Here is a 24,737-nt window from a genome sequence, read left to right as displayed (position 1 = left end):
CCGAAATATATATATATATATAAATAAATAAACAAGAATTGCTCGTTTAAAGGTATTAGATACGGTAAATAAAAATAATTGCGTCAAACTTCATGATTCTCTTTTCCGCGTATATCTGTTTGAATTCTCATGTACCTACTTAATCTTGAAGAATGGCACGGCTTAGGAATAATGTATGGTCGTTTAATGAAAATGTGTAGTGTTAGAAGTGTTAGAACACAGAAAAATATGTTTAGGTAGGTCCTAGGTAGGTACATTAATTTCAGGCCACATCGCTAAAGGATTGTTAGTTTCTGAGGACGCAATTTCTTTCGTGTAAAAATTACAAGAGCATTTTTCACAATTTGGGACCCATGGAAAATATTTTTACGGTGGTGGAAAAACCAACCCTGAATGCATGATGATATTGATGATTAATTTTGGCTCATGAGTAGGTAGGGTTAGTTGTTGATCAATGAAACACTAAAAGTTCAAGCCTTCCTATCTCTGGTGTTTTTAAAGTTATGAGTGTGATATTTCGTATGAAGATAAACAATTTATTTGGCTATCATATGGCGTTCTTGGTTTCTACTTATTTTTTTCTGTATTCAGTAACAGTTTCTGTATTATAAAGCTTTTTTTGAAAAATGAGTTTTGTTTCATTGTGTACTTGTGCATGTTTTCAATGAAACACTAATGTTTACAGTGAAACAGATGTACTATATATAGTCTACCATGAAACATCCTTAATAAACATTGAAACGTTGTAATAAATAGGTTACATTAATACATAGAATACCGCCTATAGAAACCTAATATTGGTCATTTTGTTCGCGACGCAACTCACCAAAGTGTGAGGTGCGGGAGGGGTACTCACGGCGTTGCGATTGGTCGTTTCAAATATGGCGCGATGTCACGTGTCAGCGTAGGGATGGGACACGTTCATTACGGACAGTGGTACAGTAATTTATTGTGGTAAAATTGTTATCATTTAGTTTAGGTACTTAAAGTAAACTTATTTAAGAATATTATTGACTAATAATATTTTAGCAATGTAAAAATGTAGGTAAAACCTAAAAAATTTACTTAACATAATGGTATTTATATTTAAAGTTGTTCCCGCATCTTGCATTTTAAACTTTAGATCTTTATATTATTTCCACTTAAAATCGCGATCTCTTTCAATCCTAATACGAGAAAAAATTGTCACCGAAAGTTCATACAATTTACTTTCCGTTTTGATACGGTCATTATAGAGTGTTCTATTAAAAACATAATTAAATAGGCCAAAAAAATTGGGTACATTGTTTTATCTCAGTAAAAATGGAAATGGTTTGTTAGTCTGAGTAGTGTCGCGGGTTCGAAACCCGGCTCGTACCAATGAGTTTTGTGGAACTTATGTACGAAATATCATTAGATATTTACTAGTCGCTTTTCGGTAAAGGAAACATCGTGAGGAAACCGGACTAATCCCAATAAGGTCTAGTGTACCCTCTGGGTTGGAAGGTCAGAGAGCAGAAGCTTTCGTAAAAACTAGAGCCTACGCCAATTCTCGGGACTAGTTGCCAAGCGGACCCTAGGTACCCATGAGCCGTGGCAAAAGCCGAAACAATGCGGGGAAGATGATGACGTATGTCTATCACAAACCAAAACCGAGTTCCCTCGCACTTCTTTGAAGTTCATCATCGGGTCCATCTCGTGACATGAGACCTAACTTCTCTCCTAGAGGATTCTAAAAAACCCACACAACATATGCCTATCACAAACCAACACCGAGTTCCATCGCACTTCTTTGAAGTTCATCATCAGGCCCATCTCGTAACATGAGACCTAACTGCTCCCCTAGAGGATTCTAAAAAACCCACACAACATATGCCTATCACAAACTAACACCAAGTTCCCTCGCACTTCTTTGAAGTTCATCATCAGGCCCATCTCGTGACATGAGACCTAACTGCTCCCCTAGAGGATTCTAAAAAACCCACACAACATATGCGTATAACAACCCAACACCGAGTTCCCTCGCACTTCTTTGAAGTTCATCATCGGGTCCATCTCGTGACATGAGACCTAACTTCTCTCCTAGAGGATTCTAAAAAACCCACACAACATATGCCTATCACAAACCAACACCGAGTTCCCTCGCACTTCTTTGAAGTTCATCATCAGGCCCATCTCGTGACATGAGACCTAACTGCTCTCCTAGAGGATTCTAAAAAAACCACACAACATATGCCTATCACAAACCAACACCTAGTTCCCTCGCACTTCTTTGAAGTTCATCATGAGGCCCATCTGGTGACATGAGACCTAACTGCGCACCTACGCGATTCTAAAAAAACTCACCCATTTCTTATTTTAATACTAGAACTCTATAATGATTATAAGCAAAAAACGAAAATACGTATACCTACTTAATATTTAAGATAAACTACGAGTACCATTATATTAAAACTACAGATTAATTACATTATTATATTCAATTAAAAGTAAAAGAGAATCACAGTTTTGTTTTATATTTCTTAAAATGGTACAATACGGTACGAACGAAGGCACGAAGTTCGCGCAACTGACGAAACCATCATCGTCGCATCCCTAGTCGTAATGTGAAAGGGATAGCACATTGCATTTTCAAGTTGACGAAAAGGGACGGACATACTTCGCCCTGAGCTTAATGACCACTATAAAATGAAACCCGCGGACAAGAAACAATTTTCAACGAAATAATGAATTTGACTTTCCCGTCGAAGGTAATTCCATCTGTTTTGTAAGTAGAAGTCTAAGATGACTTGCCACACCATATTACGCTGCAATATCCCATGATTTCCTCAAGAATTCAATAGTTTACGATTTATTTTCTTAGAAACGTGCACACTGCTAACAGGTCGTAAGCTTGGTCGCTACTGATCGGAGCGGCGCGCGTGCGATATTATATTTGACCTATGCACCATACGGGTGGTGACCGCGAGTCGTCCTATAAGCTCTGTCTATAGGGGTTGGTCTGTGCATTAATACATACATCCTTTCAATCAATTAATGAGAAAGGAAAGGAGAAAATAGTGGCAGGCTGAAATTTGTTATTTAAAAGGTTTCCGAAATATGGAATCGTTATAAGATTGCTGAAATATCTAAAAGCGAAAGACTTGTTTCATTGTACGCACACCTAAGTTTCATTGTGAATCGAAAATCTGGTCGGCACTTACGGCATGCTGCGAGAAAGGCGCCTTTTATGTCCACGGAGCATGATTGCCAACTAGGTGGACGCGGGAGGGTTTTAAGCATCTCCATGCTTGATATCATACACTTTCTTGCAACATAGTGTTTATAAACGACTGTTTCAATGTTAGACATGTGACCTTGACCTTGCCATCAATGAAACATTCAACATATAAACTATCCTATCTCAGCCATTTATAAAGTTAAGTATCTTATATTTTGTCATATGATAGACAAATTATTATCAATTTTCATGGTATTTTAGTTTCACAAATTTCGCACATAGTCTTTAATTAATTAAAAAAATAATGAGTTTGTTTCATTGTGTACTAATACTGGTGTTCAGTGAACATCATGTTTCATTGTTTACTACATAAAAATGTTTCATTGTGAGACTAGGGGGTGTTTTTTGAAACAATTAAAAAAACTGCACCAAAGAGTGAAAGAAATTTAAAAATATTTAGCTCCAAAGTAACTTTAAAACACATAGAACACAACAAAAAATTAAATAACGCCAAACTAGACTCTATATCTTGGTAAAAAATTGCGAAACATAAATGAAAAATATTACTTTTGTTGCCCGAATTCACAATAAGGCTCGTAGCAACGTGCTCCTTCTCCGAAGCGCGCTCGCGTATTGGGGAGGTGCTGGGGGTCCCTGAGCCTGCCCTTGCTTGACAGACGGCACTAGCTGATAACACCTAGTTTCCGAGATATCGCAAAGTTTCACTGTGTACGATTGTTTCAATGTTCGACAAGTGACCCTATACTGATTATGAAAGGTAGACTGTGCGTACGGTGCGTCAATCCGTCACTGTTGCCGAGCGCAATGCAAACAATTCGTAAAGACGGTCGGGAATTTGGAAATGTGCCACATCCTGTTTTTGTCTCAATGAAAAAGGCAGAAAAAGAATCACGAAAATGGATAACTTAGGTACGTAAATTACGTTTTATACGAATTGTGTGCCGAACGATTGTTGCTTTGTAGAGTCGATTGGTTAATTTCATTTATTCGGAGAACAAACAGACTTAAATGTAGCTTAAGCGTGTCTATAAAACTAACTTATACAGGGTGGTCCAAACCTCGACGTCCAATTTTTTTTATTAGATTCCTCACATCGTGGGCTATCAGAATATATATACCCCATGTATGTTAGCCGATTTTTCGTAGTTTTCGAGTTATGAATATGTGCTAAAACTTTAACTTTTGTATTTTTTTTCCAACTCGCAGTCAAGTGAGGATGCTGATTTTTTAGCAACCGCGCCGTTTGTAAAGGATTGTGTTACAAAAAGAAACATTCAAAAAAGTTCAATAGTTTTTTTTTATAAATTAATTGGTTCATCCATGGATTTCTCAACAAATTTAAAAGTTCAAAAATTCATAACTCGAAACTACGAAAAATCGGCTAACATACATGAGGTATATTCTGATAGCCCACGATGTGAGGAATCTAAAAAAATTTTTGGACGTCGAGGTTTGGACCATCCTGTATACAAGACATGCATTTACCTCCACAGCAGCCCTCACCAGAGTAATACTCTAATTGTACCATTTTGTACCAGGGGAGGCTATTTAAATCGAGAAAGTGACACAATGTTTATGCCACTGCGCTCGTGTAGAAAAATTTAATTTAATTGTTATTGGCTTGTTAACGAAAAAAGTAGCCATAGGTACCTACATATGATACATACCTAAACCTCGCATCTATTTGTGAGGGGTCTTGCTATATACAGGTAGCTTGCTTATGGGCCTTACAGGCTCTTCTAGCTCCATAACCTCTTGATCGGTTCTGCTCATTTTAGAACCTAAAAAATATATTGCCCTCAACAACACGTTTACGTAGGTTGCCCTGAAAGTTTCGGGAATTGCATACTTAGGAACGTATATTTGACATGTGTTATACCTCTTTGTTACAAGCATAGTCTCATTATTCGAAAACACTGGCCACTTAGAAAAAAAAAACAATGTTCTATTTTCAATTGTTTTTTAAAGTCGTTGAGTCGCTGGTGAAAATGGAGCTGTCCCGCGAAAGTTTTAGAGCAATGATTTATTATGACTTTAAAAGTGGATTAACACAACAACAATGTGGAGACCGATTGACTATTGCTTTTAGTAGTGAAGCACCTTCGAAGACGACAATATACAGGTGGTATTCGGAATTTCAACGTGGCCGTGTGTCTCTTGCGGATGACGTACGTGAGGGTCGACCGAAAACTGCCGTTACCGATCAAAACATCGATGTTGTTCGCCAACTGATAAAAGAAGATAGGCATGTTACATATCGGGAAATTCAGGAGACTTTAGGCATTGGAATGAGTCAGGTACAAGTTATTTTACAGCAAGAGTTGGGCGTGCGGAAGTTGTTTTCCCGGTGGATTCCTTGTTATCTGACGAGCAGAAAACGGTCCGTGTCAATTGGTGCCACAAAACCCTAAAAAGATTTAATGGAGGAAGCTCAACTGCCGTTTTTAGTATTGTGTCAGGTGACGAGTCATGGATTTACGCATATGAGCCTGAATCCAAAAACCAATCTCGAGTATGGGTTTACGAAGACGAGCCGAAGCCAACAAAAGTTGTTCGTTCTCGCAGCACGATCAAAAAAATGGTAGCCACGTTTGTCTCCAAATCGGGTCACGTGGCGACTATTGCTCTTGAAGATCGAAGAACTGTCAATGCCGATTGGTATATAGGCGTTTGTTTACCGATTGTTTTTGCTGAACTGCGAAAAAATAACCCTAACCGCCGTATTATACTACACCATGATAATGCCAGCCCTCATACTGCTCAGAAAACAAACGACTATCTGAAGGGCGAAAAAGTCGAATTACTGGACCATCCTCCGTACAGCCCCGACCTAAGTCCCAACGATTTTTTTACTTTCCCGAAAATAAAGAATCGGTTGCGTGGTCAGCGTTTTCAGACCGCGGAAGAAGCAGTCCACGCTTATAAAATGGCCATTTCGTCAACCCCCAGTTCAGAGTTCAATAACTGTTTTGAAAACTGGTTTCAGAGAATGAAAAAGTGCATTAAACACAAAGGAGAATACTTTGAAAAACAATAAAAGTACTTTTATTTCATTTAAACGCGTATTTTTTCCAATTCCCGAAACTTTCAGGGCAACCTACGTACCTAATTTTATTCAATAATTAATTATTTATTTAGAACAAATTACCTAAAGTTATTGCGTAACTAACTATCCTCTGATAGTCAGTCAAAAAACATCGATATGCCGGGAATCGCTCCTTCGATAAAATTATTTGGGGATATTCTTCACAGATGCACCTAGCCCCAAACAAAGCAAAGCTTGTAATATGGGTACCTACTAGGCGACAATATACAGTCGCCATCAGATATATGGAAGCGGCCGAGATGTTCAAAAATATCTGAACACTCATGCCTACTTGACCATAGAGGCGTGTTCATATATTTGTGAACGCCTTGGCCGCTCGGATATATGTGATGGCGACTGTACATAAGTATTATACATACATAGATAACATCCATAACTCAGGAACAAACATTCGTGGTGAACACACAAAAAATGCACTTACCGGGATTCGAACCCGGAACCTCCTGCTCCGTCTTCATAAGCAAGGTCACTAGTTCACAACATAATACTAGGCTAGGAGGCCGTTAAATAGAACATGTATTTCTTACAGTAGGGGAGACCGAGATAAGACGGGATACCTAAGGAGCGAGTTGCATTAAAAAGTAAGATACGCACACGCTAGCGATTATGTCAGTGTCAAGCTGATGGTAGCCGTAAACTCGGGCCGTAAAGGTGGACTTGTGTACGATGTTTCTTCACGTAACCTATTCTATATTTATTGAATTATATTTATTGATTCATAATTTGAACTGAAATTGGTTATACCGATTGGTTTATTTCAACTGCGCTGCCAACAAATTACGGAACGGAGGTGAATTTATCAGGTTATGGGCTTAGTAAAAACAAGTGTTATTGAAAGGTATTTGAAAAGAGCATGCACACATAAATTAACAACGTACGAGTACATATGTAGGTAAGCTAAAAAAAAAATAAGTATTGTAAGCACAGACAACACCCTAAATTTTAAGTTGGCCCTCAGCTTTTGCCTCACAGTTTAATTATTTGCTCTATGACTTTGCAAATCACTCTACACAACCATCATTTTGTCATCTTCAGAATATGAGCCATGGTCACTGCCACGACTCGGCCGAAAAGAATTGACCTATTTTTTCAACGAAATACTTTTAAACCAGAAAGAATTTTGTTGTGGCGCTCTAAAACAAGCAGGGATTCTATTTCGACTTTCGTTAATCGCACCCCGTATGCAGGTGACAGGTGATATGGCCGGTGTTCTCGTTTCAGCCGAATGTTCGGTTTGTTTCAGCATGGGTGAGTCGAGTGATCCGATTGTTGCGTTGTGTCCGAATTAATTACACAAAAAATCAAGTTTTAATAATTGGTCATACCCTTAAGTACTACTACAGCCTAATCGGATTGGCGAAACCTACCTAAAGTCAATTTTTAGATGATTGCATATCGCGTCCCATATTTCAATGTTTACGAATATGAAGATAGATAGATAATAGATTATTCATCACACATGGTAATACATAGGTACATTACTAACAAGTGTGACTAGACTATGTGCGGAAAGAGAAGAGTCGTGAAATGTATGGGATCCAATACATTCTACGACTCTTCTCTTTCCGCACACACCTTAGTCAAGAATGATTAAACTACATATAAGGTGCATGCATGTCATAATTTGTAACATTTACACTTCATTAAATTCATTTATTTGTTGAAGTGACAAGTTATAGAATAGTTGCTTTTCAAGTGTTGAGGAAAAGGATATTACCGTGACGCAGGCGAGCTCCAACTGGAAAGGCTGGGAGTGGAGGCGGTGAAGTCTTCGGCGCGATTAGTGCTACCGCGGCCACCGTTCCCTCCACCGTGCTCCTTGTAGTCGCGGAAGCAGCGCTTGCAGCGCGTCGGCCACCGCACCTGCGGGTGGAACCCCAGCGGGCACAGCGGGTCCCCTTTTTGCACATACAAATGATGCATCTTCACAACACTACACTTCACAAAATGCACTAAAATGTCAACGATTTCACCTAAATGCAGCAATTACATCAACACATCAATCACATCGTTCTTCCGTCTCGCGTCATCATAGCTCTTTAACCGAGTCAATCACTGTAAATCCTCCGCGCATTCGACTATCAACCGGTGGTACACGGTTAGGGATTACTATATGTTTATGGAATGAGCTTTACGATTCTATGCTATAAATAATAATTTATTTAACTAGGAACGTGCTCCGGGAGTTCGTACGTCTGCACCCAATAGTAGCAATAAAAATATCCCGCTGCTTAGCACTGAACCGGGCGACCTAAATCGGCAGCTCCTCGCCACTATTTCTCAGACTCTAGGCGCGTAAACATAAACGGTACTAGATCACCGAAGAAAGTATATTTATGAGTGGAAAGCTCGCGGTTAATTTACGAGTGTAGCGCCGTAGTATATTGGAGAGCGGGTGTACTGGAGTCGTGTCGTGTCGTTCGGCGTCGGGGCGGGCGGCGGGCGCAGGCGGCGGCGGGGCCGACGAGCCGGGGACTGGCGCGCGCGCCGGGCAGCGGGCCAACTCGCCGTGCGCCTGCTTCGCCACTTAGCTCTGTTACACCACACCGCGGCCAGGCGCTGCGGTGCGCCTCGCGAGACACGACAACCAAAATAAAACTACTCGCTAATAAGACGCTCGTGTACCCCGGCTCCTAGAGCTCGGGAAGCTGCTCGATGCACTGCGGTGCACTTACCGCACATCCCACGTGCATATGCGCGCCACATTTTTTTCAAAATAGACTTAAGAGATGGGCATAAAACTGGCGCGCAATATTGGCACATCACCGTAATAACTTTATGAATGAATTGACGTCATGATGAAACGTGCGAGTGCCGATTTTTTTCGATATTCTATTTCCAACAACGACCCACGCCATCATGCCTCATAAACAAGAATAGGTTGCTTTTTATCTAGAAAGCTTCTATACGGATACACCATAGTTTTCTGCAAATAACGGGGTTTATGAAAAAAAAATCATAACCAAAAATTTTAATTTAATTCATTAAACGAGTATTTTAGGTATCTTCATTTACAATTCGGTAATATGCAGTTAACATAAGTAGGTAAATTATATATGTCCTTATAACTTATTTATATAAATTCGTAGCATGTCATTGTTTGGAAAATAAAATATACAATTCTATTATATGAATTATATCTTATTATAAAAATGGTAACACCTATGCACAGGCACATTTTCTGTGATTATTTTAAAACTCAGAACTTCACCGACTACACTGTTAAACACTAAGCGCCACTTGCACCATCCCACTAACCCGGGGTTAACCGGTTACACCGTTAACCCAGCGTCAAATAGTATTGGTCACTATGGTAACTCCATGTTTAACCGGTTAACCCCGGGTTAGTGGGATGGTGCAAGTGGCCCTAAGGTATGTATGCCTATACACAAGTAGGTAAATGTGACTTTAATATAACTATGTAACACTAGCGGAGGAGTAGGAATAACACTATTTAGCCGAGCAGTAAGAAGTCTTAGTCTATTAGAACTTTTTTCCTAATTATAAACAATTTTTTATGAGTTGTATGGCATAAGCTAGGTACCGTACCATATTATTCTCACGTACATAAAACATTTTATTCACCACCGAAGTGCCTTTAAGATGAACGATTGAACGTCCTTCTGTCCGCATGCATTTTTTTTTCGTTTAGATTGCAGGCACGGCACCCTGCGCTGCGTGTGGGCCGAGACGCACTTATACCCAACGGTTTTTTGTATTCTAGTCCGAACGATAAAATTCTAAATTTGATATCGCTACGCATCACATCAGACCTCATCGCCGAATACTTCAATCAGCTTCGTTGATAAACAGATTAATCACAAATTAGCAGCTACCACACTAAATTTAAAAAAACACTGAGGTATAAATCAATGGAAACGGGTCACTTTATGTGGATATTTCTTACAGTGATCTATTTTCAATTTTATTGAGTGATTTGAGTGAGTGTAAAAGTCCAAATGTTTTTGATCAAATTGATCAAGATAGTGTAAGCAACAACAGCCTTAATTGAGACGAAATCTGGACCTCAAGGTTTACAAACAGTCAATTAATTGTGTCATCAAAGGTACAAGACATTGGGAACATTCCACACGACATTTTCTACCGTCCCGTACAAATGTATGATGATGTATGGGAGTTGCTTTTTCTGTGATGGAAGAATAAAAAAGTTAAGAAATATGTGACATCCCACCGGTAAAGGTACCTTATGGCCGTTGGCGCTTACGCTATTATTATCGCCGCTCCGCCGCCGCGCGCTATTATTATTGCGGCGCTATGCGACGTAAGCGCCAAGTCACATAATATAATGATTGACTTAAAACGCTGAAAAATAATCTAATACACGAAATACACGTGGATTCGTTAGCAGAAGTCTCCCTCGTTGAGCGGCTCATCCTCCTTCTTGTCGCACACTAGCGTCTTGTAGATGACATCCTCGAAGCGCAGCGCGTTGAGCCCTTTCGGCTCCGCGACCTTGATTTTAACGTCTCCGGGGTACAGGATTTCACCCTTGTTCTTCGTACTGCCCATTACTAGTGACTTCTGAAGCTTGTCGATGCATGGAATTTCTGAAAAGATAGTAAGTATTCAATATTGAAAAAGGCTTTGTTGGGGTTACATTTTTCTTCCTTACATTTTTAGGTTCCTTCACAGGCACGTACTTAGGTACTCGTATGTATGTATAGGTATGTCTCGTCTCTATGGATATAAGCAGAGTGACCGTGAACCCAATTGGTATCCATTACTTGTTCATATTTAATCTGACGCTGTCTCGACTATTGCGTTTATGGGCATGTATTTACTTATATCAAAGTTTACAGCTTAAATGTATTGAAAAGCAGATAAGAACAGCTGGTATCCAAATACCTAAAACTCAGGTCACCTTAATTAGACAAAACATTCAAGATTGTGCAAGAAGAAGGCGATAAACACGCGAACTCGCGCATGTCGAGCACCAGCTACAACCCAGCCAGCATCATGGTCCGTGCCCTTTATGTACTTGTCCTTCACGTGCACCTGGTCAGCACACTCATATCTGAGGTGACCTTCTTGATGGGCGTGCCCAGAGAGGCCTCGATGACGCGCACGTCGCGCACCAGCTGCGAGAATTCGCTCGGCGTGAGCGAGCACACGGGGTCCGTGCCCAAATGCACCTGGTCAGTACACATACCTGACGTGACTACCTTCTTGATGGGCGTGCCCAGAGAGGCCTCGATAAAGCGCACGTCGCGCACCAGCTGCGAGAATTCGCTCGGCGTCGGCGAGCACACGTGGCTGCCCTTCACGTGCACCTGGTTAGTACACATACCTGACGTGACGACCTTCTTGATGGGCGTACCCAGAGAGGCCTCGATGACGCGCACGTCGCGCACCAGCTGCGAGAATTCGCTCGGCGTCAGCGAGCACACGTGGTCCGTGCCCTTCATGCTCTTGTCTAAAGTTATGTGCTTCTCCAGAACCTGCAATTTTACAATACATATCGATATGAAAAGTACGTTCGAACGTTACGTACATTAGTACGTTCCACGCTCATTGACAAACTGAAATTAGTTACACAAGTATAGTTGTTACAATGTATGTAGACTTTTCTACAAAATTATATCTGATATATTTGATTCTGCCAGACCTTGAATGCTTCGTTTCAATTGAAAAGGCCGCGGTGCAATTTCTTGATTTAATGATAGGCTTCAATTGCAGAATTTATTCTAAATTGATAATTGATGTACGTACTAAGTAGGCAGGCAAACAGATGCAATCTTTACGGTAGTACGGATGGAACACAAGTACCAAAAGTTAACCAATTTAAATATCTAGGCTCGGTTATAACAAATGACGCGAATGTAGAAGTAGACGTTTCCCACAGAATCAATATCGCATGGCAAAAATGGCGGACACTCACCGGAGTCCTTTGTGATCCACGAATGCCCATACGTACAAAGGGCAAGGTATACAAAACTGCAGTGAGACCAGCAATGCTATATGGGGCTGAATGCTGGCCCGTTAAAGAAACACACGTCAAAAAGTTACATGTGGCCGAAATGAAAATGCTTAGATGGTCAGGTGGAGTTACAAGAATAGATAAGATACGAAACGAATTTATTCGAGGCAGCTTCAAAGTCACTCCCGTCTCCGAAAAACTTACGGAAACCCGCCTAAGGTGGTACGGCCATGTTATGCGGAGAGACGACGACCATGTCGTGCAAAAAGCGCTGGCTCTGCCAGAATGCAAAAAAGGTAAAGGACGGCCCCCTCTGACGTGGTGGACGAGTATGGCCAAACTATTAGAAAAAACCCAACTACCCGACCCGACAACTGAAGACAGATCGTCTTGGCGCCTAAGGATAAGGAGAGCCGACCCCACCTAATGTGGGATAAGGCAAAGGAAAAGAAGAAGATGTACGTACTAAGTAGGTACTTAAAATTATATAATAGTTTTTGACTACTAACCTTAGCTCCCAGCGCAACGGCTCCTAAAGCTACAGCCGTGCCTAACTCCTGGCCGGAGTATCCGACGGGAATGTCGAATGTGTTCTTGTAATCTTGCAGCACGGTCAGATTGCAGTCCTCAAAAGGCACAGGGTACGCTGAGATACAGTGAAGCAGGCAGAACTGTTTGTGTTGCGCGGATACGATGTCATAGATAGTCTTCACAGCAGTCTTGTCTACCATCCCGGTTGAGATAATGAGAGGGATCTTTTTAGAGGCTGCGTATTTGAGGAATAGCAAGTTGTTTGAATCACCGGACCCGATTTTGATGAAGGGTGCCTTCATGTTGACTAGGAAATCGAAGGACACCTGTAATTTTAATCAATTACAGTTCGTTAAAATCTATTTCAAGTTTTTTTTTTGAAATAATCATTTATTTACAAACAAGATATATACAGTACTAAAAGAAATTGAAAACTAGCTTAAATCTAAAATAGGCCCTTGAGGGATTGTACCAAGGATGCTGGCGACATTTCCTCGCTGTATCGCAATGCTGATACGTTGTGCGAGGTAGCCGCCAGTTCTTCGGTCACCAGTTACGTCAACCAGACGCTTCGCGATTTCTGCGAACAACTTATGCGCGCTGGGACCCCATGGACCTAGTAGGTATTATATGGAAATGGTTATTGAAATCACATTGCATTTAATATGATTGTTGAATGGAAAAATATGAAGAGTTCTTACCATGTCCATGGCGGAAGCAGTGCACAAGATGCCAACCTCCTGCGCATACTTGAACAGCTCCCTGTACTGGGTTTCCGAGAATTCCAAGTGCTTCTTGTGGTCGCCATAGGTTTTGCCCCATGAGTTGGCATTATCGTATGGCCGCTCCAGATATTTCTTTGTGAACTTTTCTCTAAGGCATGTTTTTTGGAATTTAACACAACTGGCGCCTGCTTCCTGAAAAAGTCAAGGAAAGATTCGTTTCGTATTAGGTAATACGTAGCTTCAGTTCAATGTAGGTGTGCCGTTTACTTATCTATTGATTTTGTAATTGATATGTGGACTTCACTTTGGCAGAGAGTACTCCGTTTGATTGTTAAGTACCGGTTATATATTATCTAGTACCTAGTACCTATTGGATATTCATAGGTATTTGATACAACAAATAGGTACAGATAACTACTGTATAGTGTATACCAAGGTTCTCAATCCGCCTATAAATAAATAGGTAAGTAGGTAATTAATTTTCTTTATCATTGAAGTGGACTGTACAATTTATCGGCACAAACCGAGGTTAAATCTAGAACTTAACATACCTAATAGCATCTACCTACAAATGTGAATGTAAGTAATAAAAATATCCCTAAAGAATAGTCATTACAACATAATTAGGATGCAAAGGCTCTCGTGGACGACACGACAATAAACAGGCTAAATGCTTACACGGGCCCAATTATTAGGTAAGATTATTGCAGCTATAAATATTTGATGGCGATTGGCGAGAAACCATTAGTATGTAGGCAGATATCTATATATTCATACCTACTTGTACAAAGGAATATCAAAGTGCTATAAATAAAGTAAACAAACACTCGCCAACAATGTACCTACCTACCTACATGCAAGTTAAATGATGTTTTAATGTTTCACTCAACCTAGTTGGCCCTGCGACTCCTACCTACGACTACCTACCTATCCAAGATTTGCCGCCGCCCTGACAATAGAGCTAGGCGTGCTCAGATATTTGTTAGCGCCTTAGCTGCTCCGATATATCTGATGGCGACTTTACCAAAACAAAGTAATGTTGGCGGCAGTACGTAAACAAGTCGTCACAAAGGAAAGTGAAAGTACCTACCCACCTACTGGCCTTCTACTTTTTAAATAGTTTGAGACCAGGTACCTAATAATAATATGTATATACTTACATCCCAAAGATACATAACTAACACCTAATTCGTTAACTGCTTTGGAGTAAAACTATGACAACTGTTGAATTCTAGCTGATAGGAAACTGCTTAACGGTGAAATAAACGTACCTAGTACATAGGAAGAAAATTTAACATTAGGCTTTGTTTGTAAACAGTTCCACTTTGTTTCTTTATAACTAAATCTATTGTGTCTGAGAATTAGTTATTTACACTACTTGAATAAGCAAATAGACAACTTACCTTTGCGGCTTTTATCAACTTTTTCGCTATTTCAATGTCACCTTGGTGGTTTTGTCCAACTTCTGCTATAATGAAACACGGGTTAGCGCCGCCAATTTTGACATCCGGGTTTATCGTAACTTCGACCGAATTCGACATGGTCCATAAAATTTAAAACACTAGGAGAACACTGGAGCGGATTATGGCTAGAGTAACACTAGATTCATGTGTCAAGGTTTATCGACCTCCAACAAAGTAAATAAGGTCAATTTAATATAAAAGCGAGTAGCTTGGTGCGCGCACGCATCACTAGTGGCGTCGCGCGGCGCGGCGCAGCCGGGGAGGCGCGGCGTACCCGCTCACATGATAAATGATAAAAACCTGTATTACTGGCCGACGCTCACCAACAGAAACATCACTTTCAAGTAAACAACAACGCGATAAGCATATAAAACTTTAATATCATTATTTACCTATGCGTATCATGTACATATTTACATTCTGATTAACATATTGTTGACATCCTTAAGTAATATAGGTAGTGCTAAAGTTCACAAGCCGCAATTTTGACAATATCTTGGTGGTTTTTGAATCTGTCACCCAGAGCTCTGTTCACTTTGGAGTCGGTGGGTTTTCCTAGGAAGTTGGATATGTACCGGCCCGCCTCGACCAGCTTCACGAGGTCTACCTGGGTGTTGACGCCGAGACCATAGAGGTGGTAGACCAGATCCTCGGTAGCCAGGTTGCCGCTGGCGCCTCGTGCATAAGGGCAACCACCTAGGCCCGAGATCGAGGAGTCCACAGTCGTGCACCCGAACTGCGAACATATGGTGTCTTAAGAGTATTATTAGGTTAATGATACCTACATATCTCGATGACGTAATCTTCGCGCGCCGTTACTCTATTGAGCGGGTTTAAGTAGCAACAGCATGTCACTAAACTGGTTATTGATCGGAAGTTGGAAGACCTTATGTCCTTGTAATAAGATTTATGGATGGTTGATAGTTAACTGCGCCAATGACTGGTGCCTTAGTAACAATCTATGGAAATTATAAGCTACTCGTATCTGATAAGTTAAATACCGTAAAACGGGGTGAGTAGGTTTCGTGGGGAGAGGTGGGTTATGAATGGAGAGAGAAGGTTTGAGACTGGGGTGAGAAGTGATTTTAAGGCAACTGCTACAAAAATAATGTATTCCAATTTAAAATGGAGCTATAGTAATACGCATAATAAAAAAAAATCGATCCAACAATCTCCCAAAATCACCTTTGTATGAAAACCCCTCTCACCCCAAATACGAGGCACTACGGGGTGAGGTGGGTTATCCTCTTTATGATCTTTATCGTCAAAGTTATGAAATGGAACTACCCAAAATAAAATAAAAACTAAAATACAAACGTCCGGAACACTTATTATATATGTCACCGTAAAATTGTAAACACTCGTCAGTTTATAATCTCGCTAGTTAAATTATAAACTGACGGCAGGGAGATTATAAACTAACCTAACCTACGTTAGATTATAAACTAACGGGTTCACAATCTTACGGTGTCATATACACCATTCAGTTTTCATATGTAAAAATAAAATGTTATCGAGGTCTGAATTTCAGATTTGACCCTACTCACCCCATTTTACGGTACTTTGTTAAATTTGAATTCGTTATGACGATACTTAGAAACTAGAAAGAGTTCTACGGCCACCAGAGATTTGTTGTAAGTTCATGATTAATAGTACCCTCTACACAATAGGTACCTTCTTTACATAAATGTTTAAGTAGGTCGTGCCAAGTAGGTATGCTTACCTCTAAAGAAGCAACAACGGTCGCGAGCCCCAGTTCTGTTCATAGATCTCGTGCCGTGAAAATACACGGTGAACATCTCAGACGTTGTAATATACTTACTTAGGTACAATTTCATGTCTTTAAACACAGTATTTCTGTGTGAGGTCTCTCTACGGTTCAAGCGATTTGTCCTATGATTAAAGGTGTAGGCCGTATATTGAAGTGCCATATACGCTTCGTTACCTCCAAAACAGCCACAAAAGCCACGAGCTACTGAGCTATAGAGTGTGTCTATATTACCTACCTACCTATATACATATACAAAGTAGGTATAGGTGTGTGGCCTAGCTATATAGTTTAGTGTTAGTTAGTTACAGTTCTCTATTGTTTTATTACATTCAGTAAGGGGTTAAGCAATTTGTCTCATCAATCATCATTACAACCCTAATAAATTATGGCAAACTTTCTTACCTCCAAAGCGGCCACAAGATTCGCGAGCCCCTGTCCGTAGGTATCGTGAAAGTGCACGGCGACCTTTTCAGGGGGCGCCACGGTCAGCACCTCCTTCAAGAGCCGGCGCACGGAGCCCGGCGTCCCCACGCCGATGGTGTCCCCCAGGGATATCTCGTAACAACCCATGGCCAGCAGCTCTTCTGACAACTATTTAAGAAAACATTTTTATATCACCTCAAAATTGGATAACATCTTAAAAAGCGCTGGTGGCCTAGCGGTAACAGCGTGCGACTTGCAATCCGGAGGTCGCAGGTTCGAACCCTGGCTCGTACCAATGAGTTTTTCGGAACTTATGTACGAAATATCATTTGATATTTACCAGTCGCTTTTCGGTGAAGGAAAACATCGTGAGGATACCGGACTAATCCCAATACGGGCCTAGTTTACCCTCTTGGTTGGAAGGTCAGATGGCAGTCGCTTTCGTAAAAACTAGTGCCCACGCCAATTACTGGGATTAGTTGCCAAGCGGACCCCAGGCTCCCATGAGCCGTGGCAAAATGCCGGGACAACGCGAGGAAGATGAAGATGGAAATTGGATAGCATCTTCAAGTTTTTGTTTTTTATTACTACCTACCCGGGTAAGGAAACAAAAAACGGCACGGACGGCAAAAGTTACAAATGGTAGTTAATTGCGCGAAAAATAAAAGCAGTCGCGTTAGACGTGGCACTTTCGTTGGCTCAAATTTGCACACGTCTTATGCACAGCGAAATTCTAAAATCCTTAAATTTAATAAGTTGATACACTAAAGACCTCTGGCCCTCTGCACACCGGATTCGTGCGCGAAGACGTGCACGTGACGTGCACATGCGCGTTGTAATGTACAGATCCTTATGAGAGACTGCACACAGCTCGCGTTCACGGCTCAAATACTAAAGCGCTCGCGCACGTCTACGCACACGCAGCCGGTGTGCTCTGGCCTTAAACAACTACCTATATTTATTTACCTTTGCAATAGATTTAGGAGATATAGGTCCATCGTACGGGCACCCGACTACACAGGACACATAGCTGCGCACCCTGATTCCGTCCTTCACCGCCTGCTCGGCGACCATTCGGAACCTCGCCAGACCCTCCTCCATTGAGCAGTTCAGGTTCTTTTGAGAAAATGATTCCGAACCAGCGGGGAATATGGCTATTTCCTCGATGTTGCATTTTTTCTGTTGGTAGAATATTTGATATGTTTCTACATTATTTATAAAGTAACTGCATTAATTGAATAAATATCATGGGCCAATATGATACTTACAAGTGTTCTTGGGCGTTTTTTTTTGTTGTCCCCTACACTTTTTTTTCAAATTTAGGATTTTTTATGTTATTTTTACTCAGAATCACGAGCTCTTTCTATCCTAATAGGAGAAAAAAAGTGTCCCAAAATTTCCATACATTTTTCGATCTTTCCATTACGCGACCGCCATACAAAGTCTATGAAAAATGGTCACGGAATGGAAATAAAAACCTTAGGACACTGTTTTTTCTCCTATTAGGATAGAAAGAGCTCGTGATTCTGAGTAGAAATAACATAAAAAATCCCAAATTTGAAAAAAAAAGTGTAGAGGGGACAACAAAAAAAAACGCCCTCTTACACTAATCTAGTCCCACAGTAAGCTAAACCTCATTAGGGCTAGTGACTAGACAACCTAGACAACAATCCCTCTCTAAGGCTCACCATACAAGAAAAATTGGCAGTTGATTTTGATATCAATTGAGTAAGACATGGTTCAATTTCTTTTGCTTTGAAACCTAAAAAAACAAAAGGAATGCAGCTCTGTTCTAATGAAAATGATTCAATTTATTCTGAAGTAATTAGCAGAAGAGTCAGGGAGACTTGGTTGGCCAGGTGGGAGACTTGAACCATTTTATAAAAAAAAGTGCCAAAATAAACAACATACTTAAAAAATATTATAACCAAGTTAAAGTTATGGAGATTGTTAAAGGAAGTTTATGATTAGCAGAATTACAATGAAATATCTACAGAGGTGTTGTTATTTATTGAGTTGATACTTACAGCCAATTCATAGCCCTTAAGGTTAGGTATTAGTACAGGATAGTTAACTCCGGGTTCCCTTTTAATGGTCTTCATAACTTCCACTCCATCACTCATTTGCTTCACCCATTTGGGACTAACAAAACTGTTGGGAATAAAATGAGGAATCATTTTTACAATTATAGGTAGTTACTTATAAAGAAAATCATTCTTATTTATATACTAGCTTTTGCCCGCAACTTCGTCTGCGTGGAGTTAGTAATTTGGGTAGCTTATTTTTACCCAATCTGCTTTTTAACGATTCCCCATACAAACTTCCACCCCCCTTTTCACCCTCTTAAAGCGAGATTTTTGGAATAAAAACTACCGTATGTCCTTCCCCGGGACTCAAGCTATCTCCTTACCAAATTTCAACTAAATTGGTTCAGCAGTCATTGATTGCCCATACAAATTTCCACCCCCTTAAAGGGTGAGTTCTGAGATAAAAAGTATCCTATGTCCTTCCCCGGGACTCAAACTATCTTCATACCAAATTTCAACTAAATCGGTTCAGCGGTTTAAGCATGAAGAGGTAACAGACAGACAGACACACTTTCGCATTTATAATATTAGTATGGATTTTGGTATAAAGGTGATGTTGATTTATAATTCTTTATTATATGCATGAATCCCAGGACATGGGAAAGGGAAGCATCCACTCAATATATATATCACATGAAAGACACAAACATTATGTAGTAGGTGCAGTCAAGTGTAATGTAAAACTATGGGTGTAGACAACTTACTCAAAAATATGTCCTATACTTCTTAATTCGCTGACATAAGAGCTATGGGACATATTTTTGAGATGATTTGGGCACTCTTATTTTTACACTTAGCATAAAAATACTTCTAAAAATATTTTTTAAGAAGATGCCATGGATATACCTTGCAGATTCAATGTCTTTAATTCCAGCGGCCGCTAATTTGCTGATCAACTCGACCTTTATTTCTGTAGGAACAAACTTAGCTTCATTTTGTAGACCATCTCTGACACCCACCTCATAAATTCTGATTTCAGAGGCTTTAGTGCTCTAAAACAAATGAATGTACATAATATGCATGGTTGTTTAAAATATCAACATACTTATATGTTTTTAGAGTCAAAACAAAATTCAATAACATGAGAGTTCCACAAACACGATCAACATTAACTACTTATATTAATTACAAAGTCATTTGTTAATTAATACTCACGTATTTACTGCCATTTGTTAAAGGTCGAACGAGTTTACCTGCAGATAATTTTAAACTGGAAAACATGATTGATATTAGTACTTATAAAAATGTAGGTACGCTGTACTAAAATTACTAAATAAATGGCGAGCAGAAAGAAAACAATCACCCACGACGAACTGTTAATGTTAATTGACTCTAGCTTGAGTTGAGCCTATTTCTTAGTGATTTCTTATCACAAAAGTTTTAAATCTCTTATCAGTAGTTTCGTAGTTTCCATCTGTTTATTTTTTCTTCTGACGTCCGTTCAAAAGATCATCTACACGACCTGACCAAGATAATAGGTCGTACGGCCTATTATATTTTAGAGTACTAATAGACGTCCTAATCCTATATGCCTTCTTTTTTATTTTTAAGAGTCCTTAGTCTTACAAGCGAGCGTTTTTTGCAATCTGTTACCTTTTTCATTCAAGATTACGACGTAACTATTAGTATTCATTCAAAAACTAATAACGTACTTAAATAATCATTTCTTAAACTAGCAAGTAAGACCGTTCAAGTTGACATTTTCTCTTTTTAAACCTAAATTAAACAACTGTACCGATATTCGGAACCTAAAGTAATATATTGAGAGTGGCAACACTGTAGTTAGTCGTATTGTCCTTTTCTAGCATATACGTCCATCTCTCTCTCCCACACCCCCCACCACTTCAGGCAGTTGCGTTTGACAATTTTGACAGTTAGAAACAAACGCAAATTACCTCATTGGCTTGCTGTTTTTCCATCTGGAAGGTCGTGAAGCTAAACTGCTGGTGAGTTTTTGAATTTGTACCCCAGTTTAGCTGACTATATTGAAAAACAGTTTCTAACGGCTTTTGCCGTTCGAAATAAATATTTAAATTTAGTTGTCCGTTAAACTATCTAGCAAATAAAAATGATGATCCGGAATAGTGATGTGCAAGTGTTTTCAAAGGCTGCCTGCGCGCACCGTGGCTATGCCAATGAAAATACTAAAACACATGGTAGAAAACACATCGAGCTGGTAAAGCGTGCACGTGTCACCATTATAATTTAATTTTATTAAGTCTCTTCCGAGTCTTGTTAGTTTAAATCTTTGTGTGTGTATAATAACGGTTGAAATTATATAATACTTAAATGGTGATGTGTGGAGGTATACCCTTTCAAGTGATTTGTGTTTTCGAATACGAATGGATCGGATAGTTAATACGTGTTACGTAGAACCTACGTATTAAGGTAGAAGCTTATAGACGTGTAGGTTTTTTATCTGTCCAAGTATCTATCAGCAATTTATCTTTTTATCCCGTTCCGGGTTAATATAATATTGCAAAATTAATTTTTTGGTAATAAACTTGCTGATAAATAACGTGTACCCGAATAGGAGTCGACGATATTTCCGCTCTAAGGGACACAAGGTAACGAACAAACCTACATCGCAAACATTGCATTTATTTTTGTGGAAAGTGAGTACTTCGGCAGTACATAAACTTAAATCTGACTAGACATAGAGAGAGATTAGCATGGCTCTGCGCAAGAATGACATGCGAATTCGTGAAGTATTTCACTCTGTATCTATCAACTTATATCTCTCCAACTAGATCTTTGATTTATGTAGGTAGGTACCTACTTAAATATATAACTTAGCAGGTACTTACAGCTTTAAAGGTTAAGGAAAAGAACTCTTGCATGTAGGTGCTATATGTGCTTGTGTTATTTTGAATTTGAATAACTTGATTATTAATTCTATACGTAACTACATACAAGAGGGTCAATTCTTAAGCCTACTTACCTACCTACATAAATAGTACACTTAAATTAAACGTTTCAAATAAAATCGGAGGCCTGTGACATGGAAGGGCATTAACGATACGGGAATCTTTAGATTGATTCATTGACGAAGACGCATGGTTTGGTTCATATTGTCAAATTATATTAGTTAACTGTAGAGTTAAAGTTTAGTTTTGGCAAATCTGCGCGTCACCGTGAATGACACTTTCTAAAAGTGCCTGTTAAAGCCGGCGTAAAGCCTTTCACCTTGTCGAGCAAGGAACCCGCAACTTAGGGAATATTACCCATAAACTCAGGGTATTTGATTTGAATGATACTTATTCTTAAACTTACGTTTGTTATGGTTCCACCTGCTAAGGTGCGCCTAAGAGAATCTTTTATTCGTTCACAAACTAACGTCAAGTTATTTGTGATGAAACCAATATATTATGTACCTATCTAAACCTGCGCAAGGCTGCCATGTTTACACCTGCGTAAGGTGTGCCAAAAGAATCTTTGATTCGTTCACAAACTAACGTCAAGTTATTTGTGATGAAACCAATATATTATGTACCTATCTAAACCTGCGCAAGGCTGCCGTGTTTACACCTGCGTAAGGTGTGCCAAAAGAATCTTTGATTCGTTCACAAACTGACGTCAAGTTATTGATGATGATATTATAACCTATGTAAGCCTGCGCAAGGCACGTCAGACATATTCACAGAAATATAAATGATATGGTCATAACACAGGCGTGCGAGTAGACCACAATCACAAAAATATTACAAAGATTAAGTTGTAAATATCTCTTTTTAGAGAATGTAAAAATGGTTTAAAATAATGTTTTGGGTAAAAATCAGTCGAAATAGGCAAGGCTTCGTTATTAGAGTTTTCATTTTTGTTTACCAATCTATTTCAAGGGTCCCGAACACCCTATTGGCTAAACCCGAAATTGGGCTAATTAACTGTGGTAAAAGTGAAAACTGCTTTCCATTTACATAACATTTCTAAAATTATAATAGGTAAAATAAAAACCTAAGATTCCAGGCCTCTCGACTCATTTTTATTTTAAAGATGGAAAAAATCTTTGCACCCTAATATAAAATTGTGGTCTGGAGACGCTAAGCCTCATAACTTGGGTGGCATAGATAATACTAAGAGATTTAGTCACCTAATTTCGACTATAAGCCCCGGCAGAATATTGATAATTAGAATAAGGAGTGGTCAATCCTCCAAGGTCCATACAATCTGTGGACTCTAATTAAATCAGGCTCGGTAAGCTCACGACACGACTGAGCTTACGATTCCATTCTGAAATAAGCTATGTTTACAATATATATTACCCATGGTGTGAAACAAACAGCCTGCTCAAGGTGTACAAAGGGTCCGTTTAACGGCCCTATAAACATCTACAAACCTTTGAAGTCTAGGCCTGCTACAATATGACAGACTAGAAATAAATACATATGATCCCAATGTAAGAGCAGCTCACAGTTGCATAAATTATATTTGGCTGGAGAGCACTTGTCTTTCAGTTAACATGTTTACGAGTACCTACCTATGTACACGACATGACCAAGGTTACCTACCTTTTTACATAATTATTATATCCCTGACTGCCATGGTATATTAGGAAAATTATCATGTGCTGGCGGTGCTGCACAAGCATGTTTGAAATAAAATATACAAAACTGGCCTAACGGGCGTTTATGAATTATGTATTTTACACCCTTGTGTCTGTATTGTGACCCTGGAAGTTTTAAACCACCTGTATCGTAAGTGCTCCTATGCACGGATTAAGTTTATAATAAACTACCCATGCCCTAACCTCAAGGGCAAGTGCTTCTATGCACGGACCAGATACTGTTGTCACTTATTTCACTTATCATGACTTGTCATAGTTTGATACTACACGTTTAATAAATTTAAGACCGTGGAATGTACCCACTACAAAAGGTTTTTAAAAATAGTGACTGAATCGTTTGTACGAACGGTTCTAGCACAGTTTCTGGGCGGTCACGTCTAGGGCATGACCCTCTAGTTCTCAATTTATACAAAATTATAGCATTGTGATACTGTTCGCTTTCACAATAAAATAGGGGAACAGGAGCACGCCTTGCGAAAAGGCGAAGCTATTTTGAAACGCAAACCTTTCAAAAATAGATTGAAATATATAAATAATTATGTTTTTGGTGTGGAACATGTAATTGTACACCCAAACAAATGCAATCATTTATTATATGTTAGCAAAACTCTGCCAAAGTGTTAGTCTGTCTCTACAGTGTAACCTGAAGGCATGAATGCACATGAATCTCTTGAAACATGGTGGATTAACTAATTTACACCCCGTCTGTGTCTTGCTCCTACCAAATCCACAAGTTGAGGACCTCAACCTATCTAGGCACCCTTCTTGCTCGAGACCTGAAAAAATAATCTCATGCAGTCAAGTGTCGGAAAACCAGGTCCACACTCTTAGCACTACCGTGAATATATCTAAGAAGTCTGTATACTGCCTTCCAGGAGGCGGGATGTTAATAGACTAGCCTATATAGTA

At 39.6% G+C, this 24,737-nt stretch overlaps 3 protein-coding genes and 1 non-coding gene across 7 annotated transcripts in view; 1 reads left to right on the top strand and 3 right to left on the bottom strand.

Moving 5' to 3' along the window:
• LOC134647220 (myosin-11) overlaps positions 1 to 9,187 on the bottom strand; it is a 34,464-nt gene extending 25,277 nt beyond the window's left edge. The window contains exon 1 of one of the 4 annotated variants that reach the window (XM_063501447.1): positions 8,044 to 9,187. In XM_063501447.1, coding sequence (XP_063357517.1) covers positions 8,044 to 8,249 — 206 coding nt within the window. In that variant the 5' untranslated portion in view covers positions 8,250 to 9,187. The remainder of the gene's footprint in view (positions 1 to 8,043) is intronic. The other 3 variants (XM_063501449.1, XM_063501450.1, XM_063501451.1) reach the window with 3 other exon arrangements.
• Positions 9,188 to 10,684: 1,497 nt separating this feature from the next.
• On the bottom strand, positions 10,685 to 15,235 carry LOC134647206 (sialic acid synthase). The gene is made up of 5 exons (XM_063501431.1): positions 14,924 to 15,235; positions 13,497 to 13,712; positions 12,774 to 13,121; positions 11,635 to 11,785; positions 10,685 to 10,894 (listed from the first exon to the last, which is right to left on the bottom strand). The coding sequence occupies exons 1-5, from the start codon at positions 15,059 to 15,061 to the stop codon at positions 10,689 to 10,691; spliced, it is 1,059 nt and encodes a 352-aa protein (XP_063357501.1). The 5' UTR covers positions 15,062 to 15,235; the 3' UTR covers positions 10,685 to 10,688.
• A 106-nt stretch (positions 15,236 to 15,341) lies between these two features.
• Positions 15,342 to 20,490, bottom strand: LOC134647207 (hydroxymethylglutaryl-CoA lyase, mitochondrial). Its single transcript, XM_063501432.1, has 6 exons — positions 20,420 to 20,490; positions 20,111 to 20,256; positions 19,205 to 19,328; positions 18,144 to 18,356; positions 17,157 to 17,345; positions 15,342 to 15,719 (listed from the first exon to the last, which is right to left on the bottom strand). The coding sequence occupies exons 1-6, from the start codon at positions 20,483 to 20,485 to the stop codon at positions 15,447 to 15,449; spliced, it is 1,011 nt and encodes a 336-aa protein (XP_063357502.1). The 5' UTR covers positions 20,486 to 20,490; the 3' UTR covers positions 15,342 to 15,446.
• Positions 20,491 to 21,883: 1,393 nt separating this feature from the next.
• On the top strand, positions 21,884 to 21,987 carry LOC134647697 (U6 spliceosomal RNA). The gene has a single exon (XR_010096848.1). It is a non-coding gene; the product is annotated as a U6 spliceosomal RNA (small nuclear RNA).
• The last annotated feature ends 2,750 nt before the right edge of the window (positions 21,988 to 24,737 follow it).

This window comes from Cydia amplana, chromosome 4 (assembly GCF_948474715.1).
Source record: "Cydia amplana chromosome 4, ilCydAmpl1.1, whole genome shotgun sequence".
Lineage (NCBI taxonomy): Eukaryota > Metazoa > Arthropoda > Insecta > Lepidoptera > Tortricidae > Cydia > Cydia amplana.
The sequence above is the reverse complement of the archived record's forward strand: the minus strand, read 5'-3'. Positions and strand labels throughout refer to the sequence as shown.